General features: G+C 34.0%; 3 protein-coding genes across 5 annotated transcripts in view; 2 read left to right on the forward strand and 1 right to left on the reverse strand.

Moving 5' to 3' along the window:
• Positions 1-15,202, reverse strand: part of LOC125828564 (GATA transcription factor 15-like) — a 43,646-nt gene that overhangs the window by 13,844 nt on the left and 14,600 nt on the right. The window lies entirely within an intron of this gene.
• LOC125828547 (calmodulin-binding transcription activator 6) lies at positions 404-9,093 on the forward strand. Of its 3 annotated transcripts, none has more exons than XM_049507848.1 (13): positions 404-662; positions 2,030-2,155; positions 2,343-2,458; positions 3,512-3,600; positions 3,748-3,793; positions 3,887-4,049; positions 4,386-4,505; positions 4,601-4,680; positions 5,808-6,149; positions 6,658-7,355; positions 7,637-8,180; positions 8,547-8,843; positions 9,012-9,093. In XM_049507848.1, exons 1-13 carry the CDS (start codon positions 581-583, stop codon positions 9,054-9,056), a joined length of 2,748 nt encoding a protein of 915 aa, XP_049363805.1. In that variant the 5' UTR covers positions 404-580; the 3' UTR covers positions 9,057-9,093. The 3 variants fall into 3 exon arrangements, with proteins under 3 accessions (XP_049363805.1, XP_049363806.1, XP_049363807.1); XM_049507849.1 differs by having other exon boundaries at positions 461-662; positions 4,604-4,680; XM_049507850.1 differs by lacking the exon at positions 404-662 and having other exon boundaries at positions 2,030-2,139.
• On the forward strand, positions 10,630-12,549 carry LOC125828567 (60S ribosomal protein L29-2). Its single transcript, XM_049507876.1, has 3 exons — positions 10,630-10,706; positions 10,802-10,919; positions 12,310-12,549. Exons 2-3 carry the CDS (start codon positions 10,818-10,820, stop codon positions 12,385-12,387), a joined length of 180 nt encoding a protein of 59 aa, XP_049363833.1. The 5' UTR covers positions 10,630-10,706; positions 10,802-10,817; the 3' UTR covers positions 12,388-12,549.

The following is a 15,202-nucleotide window of genomic DNA, read 5'->3' on the forward strand; positions in this document are numbered from 1 at the left end:
CAAGTAGTACACACACCTGTTCTCAATGACAATTTATATGAGATGCACTCATCTTACGTGTCAATTGATTTGTATAATGCCACGTATAACACATACGTATTTACTTGTTCAATTTCATATCAAGTGTCTACTCGTGCATATCCAAAATCAAATAACATGAATACCAGTTGAAACCAAATTAAAGGACATATTCATGTTATTATATCTACAAAAAGAAAATATAGATACCTAAACCAACACGCATACGCTAAATCCACATCAGCCATCAACAAAAATATGGGTTAGAATTCCAATTGGCCCGATCCAACCCACACAAGAGTCAATAGACCGATGCGACCCGACTCGATCGACCAATGAAAAGGTAACGTATGGTTATTTCTATTGGCTTACAAATTTGACCGGCAAAAAAACGCCAGTGATGTGCACATTAATGGAAGATCTTAAGCTCAATCAATGTATAATTAGACGTTGATTGTTCGTTCATTGAGCAAGTTTCGTAACGCTCACAATCCGCTTTTCAATTTATACATAGTTTGGTGGATTGATTTTGATTGATCAATTACGCAGTTTTGCTTCGATTATGAGTTCTGTTTTTGCAATGGAAAGTAGCGTATCAGGACGACTGTTAGGTTGGGAAATTCATGGGTTCCGCACTATGCAAGGTACTATCTTATCTCCGTAGCGAAAAATATATGCCCTCCTGTTTATTGCAAATCTAAATCCTTTTCGAGAAAAATGCTTATAACTTAGATAGGAAGTTATTGAGGTTGAGGATTAGGATAGAATGATTGTAGGTAGTTGAATGTTGTAGCACTTCTAGTAGCATGGTTAAGGTATTGCGTAGTTTTTTTTTTTCTTCAATGTATATTGATATTTATTGCTACAATTGTTTTGAACATTGCAAGGTCGATGATTAGGACGGAATGTTTGTAGGTAGTTGATGTTGTTGCACTTCTAGCAGTATGGTTTAGGTATCACGTAGTTTCTTTTCCTCGAATGTGTATTGATATCTATTGGTACACTTGTTTAGTACACTGCGAGGTTGATGATTAGGATAGAATGTTTGTAGGTAGTAATTTGTTGTACTTCTAGTAGTATGATTTAGGTACTCTTTTTTTCTCCAATGTGTATTAATATCTGTTGCTACACTTGTTTTGTTATATCTTTTTCTTTCTGTATTGCAAATATAATCCTTTTGAGGAAAATGCTTATTTTAACTTAGATAGGAACGTACTTCTTCTAATAGTATAATTTAGGTGTGGCATAGTTTCTTTTTCTTCAATGTGTATTGATATTTATTGCTACACTTGTTTTGTACATTGCTATTTTGCTATCTCCTTTTCCTTCTGTATTGCAAATTCAATCCTTTTGAAGAAAATGCTTACTTTAACTTAGATAGGAAGGTAACGAGGTCGATGATTAGGTACTGCTGCTTGAGTTACTTGACTATGGGGCGTAACTGCTGATTAGATACAAAAACGACTTCCCACAAAAGAACATGTAACCTTAATGCCTAGGAACAAGTTGATAGGAAGAGAGTGCTTTATTAAGGATGCTGTGTTTGATATAAAGTTCAAACAACCTTGTAACCGGTGACGTATCTCAACTCTAGCTGTCTAGCAGCACAGATAGAAAAGGGATGGGCTAGACGGTTATATTTTGCTTTGGTATTTGATCTTCTTTGTTTGATGCCATCGAAGTCCATCCTTGATAATGGTAAAAGAAGAGATTATGTTCAGTTCGAAGATAAAATGGGATTAAATTGGTACTAGTTGTTTTTTGGTATACCGCAAAAGAGAGGAAAGCTCGACATTCAACGAGTGGTCCAATCAATTTGGAGCAATGAAGAGCCCGACTGCATATAATGGATACGTGACCTTATAATGTACTGCAACAAAAAATGCTATGTTGAGATCAGCACTGGCCTCGATTTTCTTTGCTTTGTTGCTTGTAATTACGAATTTTCTTTGACTTAATATTTTGGATCTACTTAGCTGACTACAGTTGTTATTCTCTGGTTCTTGCACAGATTTGGATATTCCCAACATAATGGAGGAATCGAAGATGAGGTGGCTCCGACCAAATGAGATTCATGCAATACTTTGCAACCACAAGTATTTCAACATCAATGTCAAGCCTGTAAACTTGCCTAAAAGTAACCTTATTCTGAGCATGAAGAGATTCTAATGGTTTTGATATTGCAATGATTTGATTGTTTTCCGGAAATCCATATATTGTTAAAGGAAACCGAACATGAATTCTTCATGGGAAAGAAAAAATGTTTTTAGGACACGGAAGGTATCATGGATTTCATCTAATATTCTTTGATTTCCAATGCGTAGGTGGCACAATTGTGTTGTTTGATCGTAAGATGCTCAGAAATTTCCGGAGAGATGGACATAATTGGAAGAAAAAGAAGGATGGGAAAACTGTCAAAGAAGCTCATGAACACTTAAAAGTGAGGTTTAACTGCCTTTAATATGGTGTTCTTGCGTGATTGTTTGTTTACTAGCTTTGTGTTTTTCTAATGGAGATGCTTATTTTTTTTGGTGGCCTGTCAATTCTTATCTTCTTTAGTGCATAATTCAATGTGGTTAGACAAGATGCACCGATATAGGATGCTTTCTTTATGGAATATATGGAAACTATGCATGGACCAACTAGAATTTTGTGATTAGGTTGGACATTCTAGGAGGCATATAGCATAAAAGACAAATTTTCTTTTCACCTCAACATCTAAAATGATTGTATAGACTAGGCTAGACGTATAATGACTGAATTCTGATAGCATATATAGATCTGCCATATATTGGCTAAAGGAGAGTTCCTAGAAGTTCTATTTGCTTATCATATAGTCATTTCAAAAGCCATCCATTCCTTGTTTCTATCTGTAAATTAGTCTAGATAGTCTTATTTCGAACACCTACTCTGCCTATCAAGACTTACACAGATGGAAATATATCACCTAGTGTTTTTTGTCTTCGCTGGGTTCTCCAATTAGATAGTCATATTTTGAACTTCCACTGTATCTCCTGCTAAATCACTTCCGTGTTATATTTGACTTGAAGTGATAGGCTCGGGTATGTAACTGGTAAGCTTCCTGCACTGCACCCCAATACTTATACGAGATGTTGTGCATTTGGTACTTCATTTCCTGGATTTTTCATTTTGTACAGAATCTTTGGACGAATGATCTTTGGAAGACTGGTTGTTCTTGTTTTTTCTATTATTATTTTTAGTACTCTTTTTGCTGTTATTGCTTCTGTTGTCATTCTACTTTGGTGCATAAAAGTTGTGAATCTTTGTTGATGCTCAGGAAATAAGTTTCTCAGCTGGAAAAGGGAGGTGGACTTTTGTTTTTTAAATTTCTACTTCTGCCTTGCTTTTTTCTGTTCTCTTCTCCACTTAAACAGGATGTGCACTCTTCTAAATGCTATATGAAGTTTTCTTGATTGAGGGATAGTTTGGAATCCTTCCAGAAAGATGAATTTCAATCTGTTTCTTAGTGCAGGTTGGTAATGATGAACGAATACACGTATACTATGCACATGGAGAAGATAACACAACCTTTGTTCGAAGATGCTACTGGCTACTTGACAAGTATGAATAATTCTAGTTCATAGGTCCCCAAAAAATTTTCCCACTTTCTTGTTATTCTTTGGTTAAAACTTAATGGCTTCTATAGGAGTTACACAAAAAAGGATGTGTCCATGGAAGTATGATTTTGTCAATTTCTCTGCTTCACAGGACTCTCGAACATGTAGTCCTTGTCCATTATCGTGAAACTCAAGAGGTTTGTTTCCTATGTTCACTGTACAATCACAGGTTTCCTCCAACAGTGTGTTAATACAAACAGTTATTGGCTATGTTCACTGTACAATCACAGGTTTCCTCCAACAGTACAGTTGCACAGGGTTCTCCAGCTGCCCCAGTTAGTTCTGGTTCGGCATTGTCCGATCCTGCTGATCTGTCTGCTTTTTGGGTTTTATCAGGAGAACTTGATTCAGCTGTTGATCAGCAATATTCCGCTAGCCGACATGCACATTTAGGTACTATCAAATTAGCTTTGTAGAAATGATATCTTTTTGCATTTTATATTAATGAAAGTGTCCATAGCTTGAACTGAGCCTCCTATTGATGTTAAAAGTGGGTGATTAATCTTCAGTCAAAGCCATAGCTGTAAACAAAAGCATAGAAAAGATTCTCTTGATGAAAATTGAGTTAAATTTTTTTAGGATGTTTCACGTATGTGCAAAAATATGGTAGTCCTATTCTGTTTATGCTACTAGAGCTTGGACCTAATTGCAATCTCAGAATATGTTCAAAATCTTTTTTGCTCATTCAAAATTGGCTAGATTAAAGTCCTGTCTTCTACTGATTGACAGAACCTAACAGGGATATGACCGTCCAAAATCATGAACAGAGACTACTCGAGATTAACACACTTGAATGGGATGATCTGTTGGCACCTGGTGATCCCAACAAGATAGTTGCTACCCAGCAAGGTATATGCTTGATGATATGATGTACCTTATAGACATTATTTATTATTTACATTCATAAAAATAGTTATTTATTAAGTTTTTACATTATTTTGCAGCAGGAAGTAAAATTGCTTATGTACAGCACACGTCGTATGAGCAACAGAATCTATGTGAATTAAATGGTTACAGCCTCAATGTGAGTAGATATATGCAGCTTGCTTCACTGGTGTAACTGTCCTCCAATTCACATTTTTCTCTCATCATTTTTATCTTCTCTATGTTGCTGTTATGATCTATTTATATCTACACATATCTTATGCTATCAATGAAAAGACAAGTAGTGTTCTTTGATTTGGAAAAAAATTGTAGTTCTCCATTGGTGGTTGTAAAAGTATCTTAGGGAGGAACCTTTCTCCTTGAGCCATTTTAAGGAAATATGGTTCATCAGAGAGCAAGCTCTACAAAAGATGTTCTACTTCATTTTCTAAAATAAACTCTCTTCATCTGAGATTAAATAACTTAGTGTATACCTTGAAATCAGAAGTAGAGAGTTATGTAGAACTACTTGTATGTATTTATGATCAAATAAAATGACAAGTTGATTTTGATACTTAGATTGAAATTCTTAGTATCTTGCTTTGCACCAACATGCAGGAGAAATACTTCCATCTTATTGTTATTACCAAAAAGGAAAAACCCAATAGAAATCCTGTTTTATTGAAGTTTAAAATCAACTATATACTATGTGGTTTGCGAGCTATTGCATAGGAGCGGGAGTTTTACCTTGTGCGCACCCAAAGGGTAGTGGCTGTGGGTTTCCCTTGTCATGAGAAAAATAAATTAAAAAAAATCAACTATATACTATAAGAAGCTAGAGTAATCATCTTGGTGTAGGAGTGTGGTGACTTGGAATGAGATACACCTAATCAAGAGTAGTAAAACAATGTCTTCCTAGACTTAGCAACTCACATGTACGATGTACTGTAATTTGCTTACTCCCTTGAACACAACTTTTTTTGAGGTTATGGTGTTCTTAATTTCAATTTTGCACACTTGAATAAGATTATCTTCCACTTATTCCTTGCAGTGTTCATTTGTTATTTAATTTCATGCATTCACACACCATGTATATGTGATCTGATCATGTTGTGTATGCTATCTATGTTATCATTTAAGGATCAAAGTTTTACTCCTGCTTTAAATCCATCCTTAGCAATTGTTCCTTCTGGTTTTATCTTTCTTTCGTTTGAACTGAAAGATGCTTGGTAATATCTTCTTTTTTTCCCTTTCTTTTAGTTGGCTACTAATATTTGGTACTTGTAGGGTGTCTCCTCTTCTCTTGAGAGAATTTCTACAGTCAACAATTCAAATGAGATCACCTTCCAGACAGTGGATGGTCAAATGACTCCAAGTTTTGAGAAGAGTGAGTCTGGAGTAATGACAGTAAGCACAGGCGATTCCTTTGATAGTCTGAACCAGGATAGACTTCAAACTCAGGATAGCTTTGGAAGGTGGATGAACTACCTTATTACTGATTCTCCAGAATCCACAGACGATCCAACTCCCGAATCTTCAGTGTCAACAGGTCAATCATATGCAAGGGAGCAGACATTCAACATAACAGAAATATCACCTGCGTGGGCTTCTTCAACTGAAGAAACAAAGGTCCTTTCTTCACACACATGCTATGCTGATACAATGGTTCTCCTTGCAAGAAGAAAAATGTTGTCTGTCATGATATTGGCTTTAAGTAAACTCTATAAAACACAAGTGATAATATCAGAAAAAAAGGAAGCTTAATTACTCTTCATGTATTTGTGTTACTTTTTCCATTTTTAAAGAACCAAGAAAAATGTGTTCAATATCATTTTGCTTTAGAAGAAAATAAGTGCTTTGTTAGACCTGACCTGACATAACATTTTAGGTTGAGAATTAGGACCAGTTAGCTTTTTCAGGAAAAAATGGAGAAAAAGGTAAGCATACTGTGGCCATTGACTTGTTCTGTGAATGTGATATGTTCAATTATCAAAGTGATTTTTTTTTAACCTCTTTAAACTTTTAGATATTATTCTTATAGTTTGCCCAAGTTCTTTGCCATGGTCAAGAAGGTCAAGATAAACATGTATTTTGAGCTATGATCTAGCAACTATACCTTTTGTCTCTATGATTACAGATCTTTGTCATTGGGCAATTTCATGGAGAACAATCACATCTGGAAAGTTCTAGCTTGCATTGTGTTTGTGGAGATGCTTGTTTTCCTGCAGAAGTTCTGCAACCTGGGGTATATCGTTGCATAGTTTCTCCTCAAACCCCTGGACTGGTAAACATATATTTAAGTTTCGATGGTAATAAACCTATTAGTCAAGTCATGAGCTTTGAGTTTCGAGCTCCTTCAGTACAAGTTTGGACAGAACCCCCGGAGAGTAAATCTGATTGGGATGAATTTAGAAATCAAATGAGGCTTGCTCATCTGCTGTTCTCTACATCTAAGAGCCTTAATATTCTATCCAGTAAAATACATCAAGATTTGCTGAAAGATGCAAAAACATTTGCTGGAAAATGTTCTCACATCATTAATGATTGGGCCTGTCTGATCAAATCGATTGAAGACAAGAAAGTCTCTGTCCCACGTGCAAAAGACTGCTTGTTTGAGCTCTCTTTGAAAACCAGATTACAGGAATGGCTGTTGGAAAGAGTTGTCGAAGGATGTAAAATCTCAGAACATGACGAGCAAGGTCAAGGAGTTATCCATTTGTGTGCTATCCTAGGTTACACTTGGGCTGTATATCTGTTTTCCTGGTCCGGTTTGTCATTGGATTACCGAGACAAATATGGATGGACAGCTCTCCATTGGGCTGCATATTATGGAAGGTATCCTTAGTTACAGCTCTGGAATGTTGCAATTATCAATCATTCAATTCTTTCTTTTCTATTTGTGGTTCTTTTGCAAATGTTAACTGTTTAAAATAGTCGTTACACCCTTGGTTGTGTTGAAGTTGAACTGCTGTCCGCCAACCTGTCTGACTCATTTTCACCTCATTTCTTCGCACCAGCGATAAAGAAAGTAGTACTAACATGGAGCATATATTTTCGATTGTTTTGGTCATTTCAAGTGTAAGGTTGTTAATAGTTTTGAGCATTTGGACTGTCAGGGAAAAAATGGTTGCAACTCTTTTATCTGCTGGAGCAAAACCAAATTTGGTCACAGATCCCACTTCAGAAAACCTTGGTGGATGTACTGCTTCCGATCTTGCATCTAAAAATGGTCATGAGGGTTTGGGGGCTTATCTCGCTGAGAAGGCTTTAGTTGCACAATTTAAGGATATGACATTAGCTGGAAATATCAGTGGTTCACTCCAGACGACTACTGAATCAATAAACCCCGGGAACTTCACAGAGGAAGAGCTAAATCTGAAAGACAGTTTAGCAGCTTATCGTACAGCTGCAGATGCAGCTGCACGTATCCAGGTTGCTTTCAGGGAGCGTGCACTGAAAGAGCGGACAAAGGCAGTCGAATCTTCAAATTCAGAAATGGAAGCACGTAATATAATTGCAGCTATGAAGATTCAGCATGCTTTCCGCAACTATGAGATGCAGAAACAACTGGCAGCTGCTGCACGAATACAGTATAGGTTTCGAACTTGGAAGATGAGGAGAGAGTTTCTTCACATGCGCCGTCAGGCCATCAAAATTCAAGTAAGTCCCCCTATATTCTATGGCTTTCCCATAAAACTAACTGGATAACATGATCCATCTCATGCATCAAAGGGCATGAAGTTTAAACTGATTTCAAATAATCAGTTAAATTTATTAGTGTGTTTCAACTTTGCCCACCAAACTGAGGCGGGCCATCATGTTCTGCAATTGGAAGCGTGGACTATAACCTTTGTTTTCCTGAAAATAATGGAATACTAGCAGATAACCTGAAAAGGTTCCTCGTTGTGAATATGATTTTTGATGCTCCTGGATTTCAAGATTCTTGGAAAAACAACTCTGTTATTATGTGTGTACTACTGTAGACAACAGCCTTAATTAGTGGAACTTGCTTCTGGTTTAATGCAGGCTGTGTTCCGGGGTTTCCAAGTCCGAAGGCAGTACAGGAAGATAACTTGGTCAGTAGGAGTGCTTGAAAAGGCATTATTTCGGTGGCGTTTGAAGAGGAAAGGTCTCCGCGGGCTTAAACTCCAGTCTAGTCAAGTAGTTAAACCAGATGATGTGGAGGAGGATTTCTTCCAAGCCAGTAGGAAACAAGCTGAAGAGCGCATTGAAAGATCTGTTGTGCGAGTTCAGGCCATGTTTCGTTCAAAACAAGCACAAGAACAATATAGGAGGATGAAGTTGGAACATGATAAAGCAACGGTAATTGTGAGGGGAAAGAACTCAAATATATCATCGAACATAAATAAGCCTTTTCCCAAAGTTCGATAGTATATTTGAGCCGTTTCCCTATTTTGTGAGATACAATCGGATACAATATTTGAGTATTTTTATCACCTACATTTTACCAACTTTATTTTTTTATTGCAGCTGGAATACGAAGGGACTCTCAATCCTGACACTGAGATGGACTAAGAGGACAATTTACAAGCATTTCATATATTTTGGCTGCTTCAAGGGCAAAAGCATTGGGTTTAGGCAAAAGAACCAAAACCCCCCAAATTCAGTTACAAAAACGTAACGAAGATGCACAAAAAAGAAACAAATTCCAGCAAGAGGCAAGATTAAACGAAGAACCAAAAGCTGATGAAGGTGATATATATATATATATATATATATATATATATATACACATTAAAGAGATAACCAGATCGGCAAAATACCTAAGTAGAATATAAAGAAATTATGTATTTACTGTTACTATTCCGTCCGTTCCTTTTTAATTGTCATGTATACTATAAATACTTATTAAAAAGGAACGGGGGAGTTTTGATTAAAATTTTCTTAATAGTTTGTTGTATGGTTGTGTATCAATCGATTTGGTTCGGTTTTGAAGTTTATCGCTTTGTAAACATGTTAAATCATTAAGAACCATTAAGATATTGGTTTATCACTTATTTATCGTTATTGGTTGAAAATCACTTAGAAACATGATGACAAATCAAATAAACCATAAATGAGTTGATAGATTGTATCTTACTAAAAAACAACACCAACACATTGTAGAATAACCGAAAGTTTGACACCATTGAGTATAATATCTATGCTTCATGACCCCAGAGTAATAACAACGAATGTGCATCCCCATTAAGAACACTTTAATATGTCAAAGAAAACAAATATTTTTTTCTATCAAAAACAATTGTTTAACTTAACATGTCCAAATAAGAATTTACATTACTTGAACAAACTTCATATCCATGACTACGAGTTTGAATTTTTAACACTTCAAAGCTTTAGATAATAATGACACCATTTAAAATATAGACGGTTTCTAAAATTTTCAAATATGATTATTATTGCTCCTCCTTTGCAATTTTACACAATACTTTTTTTTTATATATATCTAATAAATTCGTTGATATATTATTGAATTACCCATACATTGACTACGATATCTTAAAAGTATAATGTATACATCATTTCAAGAAATTATTCGTGAAAAGGTTATTAGATAGTTAAAAACTTGACGCATTAAATTTGAACTACATTCAAAATCTTATGTGTTGGCTTTGACATAGTCTAATTTCAAACCTCGACCCCAATGGCGGACCTAGAGGTAGTTGAGGGGGTTCACCCGAACCCCCTAGACAAAAAATTACATTGTATGTATAAGGTATTTTAAAAAACTTTTATGTCTATGATTTTGAACCTCTTGAATGTAAAATTAGAGGTTGACTTAGTAGTTGAGGGATTCAAAACTCACCTTGAAGTTTCAAATTCAAATCTTAGGCACTATTTTTTTTTCCGAACCCCTTTAATGGAAATCCTGGATCCGCTCTGCTCGACCCTATTAAACTTCAAACTCCCCAAGTCTAAAGTTGATTAAGAAGTGATTAAACTTTAAATACTTTGGTTAGTTTTTAAATAGTTATGTGTACACTTCACAAAGAGAAAAAATTGACTATTACACAAAACAATCTAGGCCCATACTACATCAAAACCAAATCAAAGGCTATTTTCGTCATTTCACGTAGTTTTAGGGTTTCAAACCCATAAGAACCCTAATTCATTCTCCTCTTTCACTTTCTTCCTCACTGGTAAGATCCCTAATCGCCGGCAACAGGTACCCTAACCCCACTCGAAAAAATTGAGAATTTTGAGCTGATTTTTCATCGGATTTTTCCTTATTATTGTTTTTTTTTTTTTTGTGTTTTGCCGTTACTTTGAGAAGAAATGGCCAAGTCGAAGAATCACACAGCTCATAATCAGTCCTACAAAGCACACAGGAATGGAATCAAGAAACCCAGAAAGCATCGTCACAGTTCCACCAAAGGGGTCTGTTATAAAACCCAACTTTTCTCCTTTCTGTGCTTATTTTCGTGAGATAGTAGAATTATTTGGATATGTTATGTTAAGGTTATTCAATTTGATGAATGTGTGTATGTGTGAACAGTTTCTGAAACAAAATATGTTTGTTATTCTAAGTTCTAACACTGCCATGATGTAATAGTAATAGTAGGTGTAAAGATGTCCATGGATTTGCTTATGATAGAACATAGAAGTGATGAAAGAAAAAGTGCCTTTGTTGTTATACTGAAGTTTGGTGATCTCAAACCTATTAATGCAGATAAAAAAATACTAAAGTTTGGTGAGTTTTATATCTTGTGGTATAATGCAGATGTAAGGTAACTTAATCGGGCGAACGGGACTCTATATACAATATGAGCAGTTTTAAAATCAAAATGTCTGTGGACAGTTTCTACCACTGCCTCAAAGTAATAGTAGGTGTAAAGATATCCTTACATGTTAATAGTAGGTATATAGATATCCATGGATTTGCTATTTTGCTTATGATAGAAGTGATGAAAGAAAAAGTGTGTTTGTTGTTATACTGAAGTTTGGTGATTTTTCTATCTTGAGCTAAAATGCAGATGTAAGGTTACGAAATCAGGCGAATGTAGACCATTTATATAATATGAACAGTTTCTTAATCAAAGGATGTAGTTATACTTAGTTCTATTACTGCCACACAGCAATAGTAGTTGCAAAGATATTTGAAATCCCGGATTTGCTTATGATTAAGAATCTCATCTTTTCTCCTTAGTTTATATGTGGATGTATGGTTGTTAATCCGGTGAATGTCGACCTTTAATATATTATGAACAGTTTTAAAACAAAATATGTAGTCATGCTAAGTTCTACCACTGCTACATGTAGTATTAGGTGTGTATCTGATGATATAAACTCTGACGGATTTTCTTATGATACCCCCACACATCTTTTCTCCTTTTTTTTTAATAAAAAAACAAAAATATGCAGTCATTCTAAGATCTACCACTGCACAAGCCACTGCACAAGTAATAGTAGGTGTCAAAATATTTGTATCTGCTGATATAGATTCATGAATTTTCTTATGAATAAAAAAACATCTGTTCTCTTTCTTAGTTGATTCTCGTTTAGACTTCAAACTATTTGGATATGTAGATGTAAAGGTTATTAGATTGGGCAAATGTAAACCATATTATTAAATATGAGCAGTTTTGAAGCAAAATACTTGGTTATACTAAGTGCTATCACTGCCACAGAGTAATAGTAGGTGTAGCGATATTCTATATCCGCTGATATAAGACTACGAATTTGCTTATGAAACAAAGTAACAAAGAAAAAGTTGATCTGTTGTTATACCTTAGTTTGGTGATTTTTTTATTTTTGTGGTTAAATGCAGATGGATCCCAAGTTTTTGAGGAACCAGAGGTATGCTAGGAAGCACAACCCGAAGACTGTTGAATCTGCTGAAAAGTAAATGAATTGTTATAGTAATGAGCTATTCATTATGACAGGCAATCTTTGAGTTTGTTGAAGCTTTGTTTAATGTTTTGGTATTTGTAGTGGATACTTGAGTTGGTATGCAACCTTGTTTTGACTATTAATCTATTACTCTTTCAATGGAAACAGTTTACATTAACGCCACTACCCTTGCAATTCATGTTATGCTTATTTAGCAATTCGTCATTTGTGCAATCAGTGTGTTTTTCAGCCTTAACATTTGTTATTATAATTTAGAAAATCTCTAGTTGGTCTTAAAATACAATTATTTAGTTGGACTGAAAAGGGAAAGATTGAAGAAGGCTGAATCAATTTGGAGGATTCACATAGCAGACTCCAACTAGTGTTATCTGATTTGTTGATGTATAGTCTTTTGTGAAACGTCATCTGGTTTATGGATTTGCTTATTGGAGATAATTGTTTTCCTGCATATGTGAATTGTCTTCCTTAAGTTTAAGCTATGTGATCCATTGGTGAGCTCCAACTATGCATGCTGAAAATTATCGTCCTAAGGTTTTCTCTGCACTGGAGAAATGATACATATAGATCCTATTTATGTTAGTGTTGGGTATGGCTCTTTGAGAGAGTCCTAATCTCCAATCAGATTGGTGAGTATAATCTCACTAGTGCAAAAGAAATAGCACTTGTTGAAAGTTAGATTGAGTTATATAAGTATGGGCTTCCATTTCCGTTCTGTTACCATCTTATGGAACTTCACACATCTTTCAGAGTGGTGACTTTTCCAAAGAGTTGTGACTTTTTCAAAGGGTTGGGATTTCTCGAAAAGGTCACGACTTTTCAGATAAGATACAAAAACATTTGTTCATATGAGTTGTGACTTTTTCGATAAGTTGTGACTTTTCTCAAAGGGTTGTGATTTTTTGGTGAGTTTTGACTTTTCCAAAGAATTGTGACTTTTCGAAAGGGTGGTGATTTCTCATAAAAGGTCATGACTTTTCAGATAAGACTCAAAAACATTTGTTCATACTACCATTGGTTGACTATAAATAGAGAGGCTTCCTCTCATTTTTCAACAACAATTGTTTTTAATCTTTTACTCTTCTTCTTCTTGTATTTAAATTTTTTTGTGTAATTTATTGTCGTTGAGTGAGTTAAAAGTTTAGCGGAATATGAGGTATCACTATTTTGATGAAGTAAGTCGTTCTATCGTAAGGGGTATATTCTATAACCTCAAGTACTTGAGGAAAATAATTTTGATGATATAATAATTATTTTTCTTAATATATATATTAGTATGTAATGTTCTAATATATGAAGTTAACATAATGTAGTCTAAATTTATTTGTTTTTGTTAATAATTTCTCGTGTGATGTAGATATATGCTTCTAAATATCTTTTTCCAAAATTTAGAGAATTGTCACCATTTGGTTTTTTGATGCTCAAGAAAAAAGAATGACTTTTTTGTATCAATGCTACTTATGTGATTTAAATTGGTAGAAAGTTTGCTTCAAAATAGTTAATACTATATGAACATTGCCCTTTTGTTTTACTTATTAACTATTTCTTAATATTTCAGTATTTTAGACGAAGAAAAGTTCATATTACTTGTAATAACACTAGTTGAAGTTTGTATTAGTTTATTTTTTATACACACAATAAATATCGTCGATAAGGTAATATTAGTGAGATACAACTAATTACATGATTTAACCTAATCAAATTAAAATAAATATAAACATTTTACATTTAACTAATAAAAAATTTATTGACCATCTTCATAGGTTCGCGTGAATAAGAGATATATATGATGATCCACATTGAACATTCACAAAAGAATCTGTAATATTATTTTGTACTAAGCTTATTATTCAAATCTTTGCGTAAATAAACAATAGTATTTACTATAACATATATTTTTGAAATTGGTAATCACGTGCAACACACGTGCAAGGGTGACTCAATGCCTTTAAAAATGAGGCAGATGCCTTAGGCCCCCAAAATCGAATGACCTACTTTTTTAGTAATAATAAAATTATCTTAAGCTTTTTTTAACCAAAAAAAAAAAGAATGTTTTAATTTGTTTTGAAACATTAAAGAATGTTTCTTTTTTATGGATCAATTTTTAAATTTAACTTTCACATAATATGTTTAAGATCACAAGATTAAAAAATATTTTGGTATATATATATATATCTTTAGTTTAAAATCATAAAAAATAAAACTTTTTTTATTAAAAATAAAGAAATAACTTGAATCTCAAATATAAAAAAAAATCAAAATTTAGGCCTCCAACTTATTTTTGGCTTTAGGTCACTAATTAGCTTGAGCCGCCACTACACACTAGGGGTGTGCACTATTTGGATTAAATCAAAAAACCAAACCAAATCAAACCGAATTCTAATTTGGATTGGTTTTTTGGATTTTTTGTTTGGTTTGGTTTTGGATTTATAATTTACTTTGTTTGATTTTTTGGTTTGGTTTCAAATTTAGAAAAATGAAATCCGGAAAACCGAATTATATTTTATATATACATATTGAATTTCTTAAATATACTTTTTAATATAAATCACAAGTAAAATGTAAAACACAATACTTAAAAGTATATCAATTATAGATGTCCAAACATAAAAAATAACTAAAAAGGGACAAAAGTGGTTAACTCCAACTTAATTCCTATATATATATATATATATATTATTATTATTATTTTCAAATTGCAAATATAACTTTGTTATGTTTCTAATTTTTGAGATAACCGATTAACCGAACCGAAAAAACCCAAATCAAAAAGAGAAAAACCAAACCAAACAAAATTTATTTTGGTTCGGATT

The sequence above is a fragment of the Solanum verrucosum genome, unplaced genomic scaffold (genome assembly GCF_900185275.1).
Source record: "Solanum verrucosum unplaced genomic scaffold, falcon-dt-bn FXZP01000273.1, whole genome shotgun sequence".
NCBI lineage: Eukaryota > Viridiplantae > Streptophyta > Magnoliopsida > Solanales > Solanaceae > Solanum > Solanum verrucosum.

Bases quoted from the DNA above. Each gene is read 5' to 3' on its own strand.
- LOC125828547 (XM_049507848.1), top strand. From the start codon at position 581: ATGAGTTCTGTTTTTGCAATGGAAAGTAGCGTATCAGGACGACTGTTA. The intron at 2,459-3,511 runs GTGAGGTTTAAC...TTCTTAGTGCAG, and splicing joins AAGCTCATGAACACTTAAAA to GTTGGTAATGATGAACGAAT. The intron at 6,150-6,657 runs GTCCTTTCTTCA...CTATGATTACAG, and splicing joins CTTCAACTGAAGAAACAAAG to ATCTTTGTCATTGGGCAATT.
- LOC125828567 (XM_049507876.1), top strand. From the start codon at position 10,818: ATGGCCAAGTCGAAGAATCACACAGCTCATAATCAGTCCTACAAAGCA. The intron at 10,920-12,309 runs GTCTGTTATAAA...GGTTAAATGCAG, and splicing joins GTCACAGTTCCACCAAAGGG to ATGGATCCCAAGTTTTTGAG.